Raw genomic sequence first — 7,735 nt, forward strand, 5'->3', positions numbered from 1 at the left:
AAGCAAAGCAAATCCCATTGCAATTAATAAAGAAAGTGAAGCAGGTTTAAGGCGATTAAATCAAAACAAAAAATCAGATATTTCGGTTATAAAAAAAAAAAAAAAAATCGTGATATTATTTCGAAAATTATCTCTATACAATTGTGGCAATATAATTTTTTTTGAATCTAAAAAAAAAAAAAAAAAAAAAAAAAAAAAAAAAAAAAACAAAACAAAACAAAATAGACAACCAGTTTGGTCTATAAACGGATAAGATCGGTTTTCGGTTTCAAAAATAAAAAAAGAAATAACTAAAAAATTACAAAAAAAAAAAAAAACAACAAGCATTATATTTTTATCGGCTGGCATGCAAGTACAAAAGGTAAATTATGAATTAACCTCATAGAAATTTTTAACAAACCCTTACTACAAAATTTTAAATTTGTTCGCAACTGTGGTGAAAACAAAACAAACGAACAATCACAACGAAAGTGCCTCTCTCCCATATAAACGTCAAATGACGACTCTTATACTCGCACAGTGTTCCGACTACGGTATTGTAAAGGAAATAATAAATTCACTTGGATTATATGTTTGAGGTACTAACTATCAGAGAGGAAATATATTTAACTACCAAATAAAAAAGCAGCAGCCTTATTGAAAAACGAAATGGAAATTTGAAGAGGACAAAAATCTTAAACTGTGATACTTTATACACTCAAAATTTTTTGAAAATTTCACCACAGTACTAACTTCAAATCTTTATTACCAACATTTTGTCGAATTAAAAATCTAGAATCTTTTAAAACAGAAAACTTATAAATCTAATTACACTACCTAACCCAAAATTCTCTATACAAGACTTTTAGCAACTTTCTATAAGCATACTCGCATTTATTGAAACATTGTTTTTACACATATTATTTATTTAAATAAATTGAAATTTAAAATTACCACAAATTTTATTTGAGAAAATTGGTGCCCAAAATTTTCTTAGACTCATTTGACTGCAAAACAGATTGCAATGCTAAGAATCCTTTGATGATAGGGGAATCTATGAAATTTATGTTCTAACCTAACGTCTTCAAGACTTCTATTGTGGTATACTTTTTATTTATTGCTCACATCTTTTCGCTTCCGACGAAGGAAGCATAGACAACGCTACATTGAACGAACTATAGGGGTCTTTTCTAACCCCAAGCTATACTTTGCTAACTGAGGTATAGTAATTATAAGATTCTCCGGTTTACAAGTAACCGCAAGCTATTTCCTTTCAACTGAGGTATAGCACCGAAAGCGATAGATAACTAGCTATCGGTAAGGTCATATGGATCAAATCATAACCTAACTGTTGTGTCAATTGCCTGAGACTTTCAATTTCGTATATTTTGACACTGAAAATTGTCCGTGGCCTTCCAACTGAGGAAGTCCGACTCTGGGCATTTGGGGATTTAACGTCGAATTCAATTTCACTTAGGCTTGAGAAATTCTCTGTTTATTTTACTTCAGAACGAGATTTATTGTCTGAAATACAAGACAGAATTTCATTTGTAAGAGTTCACAAAGTTCTCTTAAATAAAGACTGGACTTAGTTTTTTAAGTCTTTTTCTCATAGGCCAAGATATGACAGAGCCAACAGATGCGCGCAGTTCTTCTGCCGCTGCTGGCAGCGGAATGGTAAAACCTTCCCCAATTCACGAGAAATTTCTTTTTGAATGCGATCATTTGGTCAGCTTTTGTCAGTCATTCGAGAAAACTGATATAACTGACCAAACAGACTCCCTTCTCGAAGTAAAATTAGACGATTTGGAGAATAGATGGAAAAAACTGCAAGTGGCCTACGAAACACTGATTCTGTCTCCCGAATCATCTAATACGAAGGATTTTAAGGCGAATGCCAAGATCAATTTTAACGTTTGTTCTGAGGCGTATTACGAAACTCGGTCCCAGATAATGGACATTCTCAGAATATCTGAGGGATCTAACCCTCGACATAGCGCAAGATATAGCCTTCCGGCTCAAAATCCGGTCAATACCCAGATTTCAGATAACTCGAATATTTACATAAAAGTACCTCCATGCGATACCGAGGTATTCAAGGGAAGCTATGAAGAATGGCCATCCTTCCGTGATATGTTCACGGCCGTTTATGTGAGTCACCCCAAACTCACCCTAGCTCAGAAGCTCTACCATTTGAGAAACAAAACAAAGGGTTGTGCAGGAGCTATTGTAAAAAGGTACTCATTGTGTGACGAGAACTTCAATCTCGCTTGGAATGCCCTAAAGTCACGTTATGAAAACAAAAGAGTACTAGTAGACAACCAACTTAAAATACTTTTTAGTATTCCTGTTGCACGTACAGAGAATAGCGAGTCCCTACAAGAAGTTCACTCTACAGTAAATGATTGTCTCTGTACTTTAAGGTCGTTAGATGTTAAAGTTGATAGCTGGGATCCCCTTTTGATATACCTAATATCTACCAAGCTACCAGAGGAAACAATCTCCCAATGGGAACAGTCCCTAAAATCCCACCGTGAACTCCCAAGTTGGTCCCAAATGGATGAGTTTCTAATAAATCGTTTTGAAGTGGTCGAGAGAATATCGAGCTTCAAGTCGGCAAAAGAACGCCATAGCTTCCCAGAATGGAAATCATCCCATGAGCCGAAAGAAATTCAGACTTATGCATCTCAAGAAAAACTCAATTCTTTTTGCCTGTTGTGCAAGAAGGATCATAGCATTCGAATCTGTCCCAAGTTCCGCGAATTCTCAGCCCAGGAACGAATAGATTTTGTGTTTAAAAACAAAATCTGCAACAATTGTCTCTCTAATAATCACATGAAGAATAAATGTAAGAGTAAGAATACTTGCCTTTCATGTAGAAAGTCTCATCATACCCTACTTCATTTAGATCAAACGACCAATCCTAAGCCCGAAGGAAAATTTTCCAACACGAGAACTTTTGGTGAGATCAGAAATACATCTGAAAGTATCCCAAAATTTACAACTGATAATTCAGCGCCTTCAACTTCGCCTAAGAACTTTTCACAAACCCAGGCTAATTTTTCTCACAACAATGAGACAATTCTTCTTCGTACCGCGTTGGTACAGATTGAGAATCAGGGCGAATTGTTTACAGTCAGAGCTCTGATTGACTCTGGTTCTCAAAGAACTTTCCTTTCCGAGAAAATCAGAAACCTTTTACGTATCCCTTATCGCAGATCTCTTTTCGAAATTGGCGGTATTGGTGCCTCTACTCAGAGGGCTGACAAAGAGTGCGATATTGTCATTTATTCAAAAAGGCATAATATAAGGTGCAATTTGACCGCTATTGTTTTGCCCAAAGTCACAAAGAAGCTACCATCTGTGTCGTTTGAGTTCCCTCTCACCCCAGAACTTCAAGAACTTGAACTAGCGGATCCGAACTTTAATAAGTCCTCAAATATTGATCTCATTCTTGGTAATGACTGCGAGCGTTTCATCAATCTAGATGGAATCAAGAAGAATATTTGTGGAATAGCTTCTGCGTATAACACTATTTTCGGATGGGTCCTAAGTGGTCCTGTGACCGTAGAAACTATTAGCTCATTCACTACTAAGGTAGTCCCCCGCGAAAGAGATGATCTTAGTGAGATCCTCAAGAAATTTTGGGAATTGGAGGAAGTTCCTTCTAGTGTCCGGGTACCACCATCAGCCAGATATTGTGAGGAATTTTACTCAAAAACAACAACTCGCGATGCAGATGGGCGATATGTTGTAAGGCTCCCCTTTAAGGAAGAATTTCCACAAGACATAAGCCTTGGCTCCTCAAGATTCCTTGCGCTTGGCCAATATACTAGAATGGATCGAAGTCTGTCTAAAGATCCCGAGTTACAGGAACAGTATAATACGGTTCTTAACGAATATGTCTCTATGAATCATATGGAAGAAACTGCTTCCGAAGAGATTTACTCTGAAGGTAAATATTACTCATTTTACCTCCCTCACCATGCAGTAGTGCGCCCTGACCACAAGACGACAAAGGTTAGGGTCGTATTCAATGCAACCCGCAAAACTAACTCTGGGTTTTCGCTTAATGATGTCCTCCACTCTGGACCCACTCTACAAACAGATCTAATAGCAACCGTTCTCAATTGGAGAAGATACAGATTCGTTTATAGTGGAGATATACAAAAAATGTATCGACAAATAAAGGTACATCCCGATGATAGACCCTACCAGAGAATTCTCTTTCAGATTGACCCTACAGGCCCAATAAAAGACTACCAATTAAACACAGTAACTTTTGGCATAAATTGTGCCCCCTTTCTGGCAATTCGCACCTTGCTGCAACTCGCCGCAGACTCCGAAAAGGAGTTCCCTCAAGTCGCTAACATTTTACGCAATGAAACGTATGTTGACGACATTCTTTTTGGTGGTTTTTCAATCGAAGAAGCTGTCGACTCAAGAAGAAAACTAATTTCAGTTCTAAAATCGGCTGGATTTCCACTAAAGAAAATCACAGCGAACGATCCCAAGCTACTCGAAGGACTCCCTCGTGATGACCTATATGATCTAGACTTGCTTAAGCTCTGCGAATCTAGTTCTACAAAAACTTTAGGTATCAAATGGAATGCTTTAACTGATAAATTTTCCTATTCCACTACTCAGACTGAAGTTCACGTGCAAATATCGAAACGCCAAGTGCTGTCTTGTATTGCGAGGTTGTTCGATCCCGCCGGTTGGATCACCCCAATTATTATCAGAGCAAAAATGCTTATGCAGCAGCTTTGGCTAGAGAATTCAGGCTGGGATGACCAAATATCCCCTGAGTCTCTTCATACTTGGAATAATTTACAATCTGATTTAATAGGCCTTAATGCAGTGGAGATACCACGATGGATTCAATACGCTCCCAATGACACACTCGAGATTCATGGCTTTTGTGACGCCTCTAAAGGTGCGTATTGTGCATGTGTTTATCTTCGGTGTCAGACAAACACATTTACTGTTTTTTCGAACTTATTCGTTGCCAAGAGTAAAGTAGCCCCACTCAAACATGTTTCCTTGCCCAGACTAGAACTTAACGGAGCTCTTCTGCTGGCATTGCTAATAAAGTTCGTATTGAACATTGTTAAAAGGGACATTGCCTCCGTTACACTTTGGACAGATGCAGCAATTGTTCTCGGGTGGTTGTCCAAACCTCCATGGTCATGGGAGCCCTATGTTGCAAATCGCACCTCCCAGATCCATGAACTCACCCATGGCGCGAAGTGGAGGTATGTGTCAACTCATGACAATCCAGCCGATCTTGGTACTCGAGGTTGCAAGCCCTCCGATCTCATGGGCAACAATCTCTGGTGGAAGGGTCCATCATGGTTGACTAATCCCGAATCAACTTGGCCTAGCAGAAACCCGATAATTCCCGACTTGTCGAAACAAGTCATTAAGGTCCATGTTACGTCAACTGAAGAAAACGACATCCTCTCCAGGTTTTCTTCGTATGCGCGAGCATTAAGGGTTATTTCCTATATTTTTCGATTTTTCTATAACACCAGTCCCAACTTAAGAAACTCTCACACGTTTAGTAAAATCGAACTTTCCCAAAGCGAAATAGAAATGACCAAAAGACGTTTAATCTTTCTCACTCAGAAACAGGCATACCCCAGTGAGTTTGATGCTCTTTTGAACTCACAACCTATATCTAGTAAGAGCACATTGTTTTCTTTAAACCCATTTTTGGACACAGACAAAATATTGCGAGTGAACGGTCGTCTTACTTATTCCTTTTTGCCATATAAAGAAAGATATCCAATCATACTGCCTGGAAACTCCGATTTTAGCCGTCTATATTTATCTCATTTGCATATCTTCCTAGCACATGCTGAATGTAACCAAATGTGCAGGTTTGTACAAACCGAATATTATATTTCACGTTTAAAACCTAGGATCAAAGGTATTATACACAAATGCAAAACCTGCACTATTTACAGGCACAGGCCAAGCTCCCAAATAATGTCACCCTTACCCCCAGATCGTTGCACACTATCGCCACCGTTTCATGTCATCGGGACTGATTTTGCCGGCCCTTTCGAACTCAAGAGTTCCACCCTAAGGAGAGCACCCATCATAAAAGGCTATGTATGTGTGTTTGTATGTTTCAGCACAAAGGCCATTCACCTCGAAGCCTGCTCTGATTTATCGGCTGCAGCCTTTGAAGCTGCATTTGCCAGATTTGTAGGGAGGCGAGGGCTCCCATGTAGAGTATATTCAGATAATGGTCGCAACTTCGTTGGGGCTAGCAGAGCTTTGCTAAGAGAGTTCTCACACTTTCTCAATTCGGCTTCCAGTAATATATCCCAAAAGTATGCAATCCATGGGTTTGAGTGGAAGTTTATCCCACCTCATGCTCCTCATATGGGTGGCCTTTGGGAGGCAGCCGTCAAGAGTTTTAAGACCCATTTTAGGAAATTAGCAGGCGCCCATAGATTCACCTTCGAGCAATTTACAACCCTTCTTGCTCGAATCGAAGGAGTTTTAAACTCTCGCCCCATCTCCGCAATAACAGAGGACCCATCGGATCTTACTGCCCTGACACCGGGTCACTTTCTTAAAGGCGCTCCTTTACTCGCATTTCCAGAGCCCACTTCTCCCAAATTATCTCTGGTGAATAAATGGTTGAAATTAAAGGCTCTTCACCATCAATTTGCTCTTAGATGGAAAGAAGATTATTTGAAGACAATGCACAAGCGCTATAAATGGCAAAGACAAAGCCCAAATTTGAATATTAACGATTTAGTTGTTGTAATCGACGATTTGCTTCCACCTCATGAATGGCGTTTAGGAAGAATTGTAAAAACGTATCCTGGACCTGATGCGAATGTCCGTATAGCCGATGTGCGTACAGAGGCTGGAATTATTAATAGACCCATATCCAAATTGTGCTACTTACCCCTTTCGGATACCTCCAACGAACCCCAATAACAAAATCTAACCCTTTGAATCACAGCGACAACATATCATACTAACAAACCCACAACATTCTATCATTAATTTCATATACACCATTTCAGATCATCCCTTACACGTCGGTCACGTTCCCCAAATGTCTACAGGTGCAAACTATGCGATAGATTCCATGCACTTAAAGTTTGCCCTACATTCTTAAGTATGAGCCCAAAACAAAGGAACATTTTCGTCCTACGTGAAACCTACTGTGCGAATTGCTTGGCACGAAGCCATAGATTTCGGGACTGCAGATCCAGAAACATGTGCCGTATTTGTGCCAGGCCCCACAATACTTTACTGCATCCTAACTACATCAATCGCAAACCGAATCAATCTAATGGGAAAACCACCAAGCACAAAACGACTGGCAGTCTTCGCAGAGCAGCCTACAATAACAGCAACACGGGTCAAACGACACCAGACAATAATGTAGCAGCGGCAAACCAGAAGATTCTGTCTGAGGCAATTCGGGCCTTGGCTTCCGTGCTTTGTTGACACCAAAATAACTTTTTGTTGCCCGGCAGCATGTCTAAACTCAATGTTTAGACTTAACTATTTTGAATTTGAATATAACTGACTCTTAGTTCTATGGCTCACCTATCTAAACTCTAGTTTTAAAATCAATGGAAATAAAGAATTAATCTTTTGTAGCTTTGAACTAACCCTATTGTGAATTATTTGTATTTATGAATTTTATCTAAATATCTGTCATAGATTTCTTGGTGAGCCATAGAACCAAAACTACTTCACTTTTTACTTGTATCCCCAACGG

At 39.3% G+C, this 7,735-nt stretch overlaps 1 protein-coding gene across 1 annotated transcript; it reads left to right on the plus strand.

The window, feature by feature from the left end:
- Positions 1-1,602: 1,602 nt before the first annotated feature.
- On the plus strand, positions 1,603-6,939 carry LOC131998422 (uncharacterized). The gene has a single exon (XM_059370710.1). The coding sequence runs from the start codon at positions 1,603-1,605 to the stop codon at positions 6,937-6,939; it is 5,337 nt and encodes a 1,778-aa protein (XP_059226693.1).
- The last annotated feature ends 796 nt before the right edge of the window (positions 6,940-7,735 follow it).

The sequence above is a fragment of the Stomoxys calcitrans genome, unplaced genomic scaffold (assembly GCF_963082655.1).
Source record: "Stomoxys calcitrans unplaced genomic scaffold, idStoCalc2.1 SCAFFOLD_78, whole genome shotgun sequence".
NCBI lineage: Eukaryota > Metazoa > Arthropoda > Insecta > Diptera > Muscidae > Stomoxys > Stomoxys calcitrans.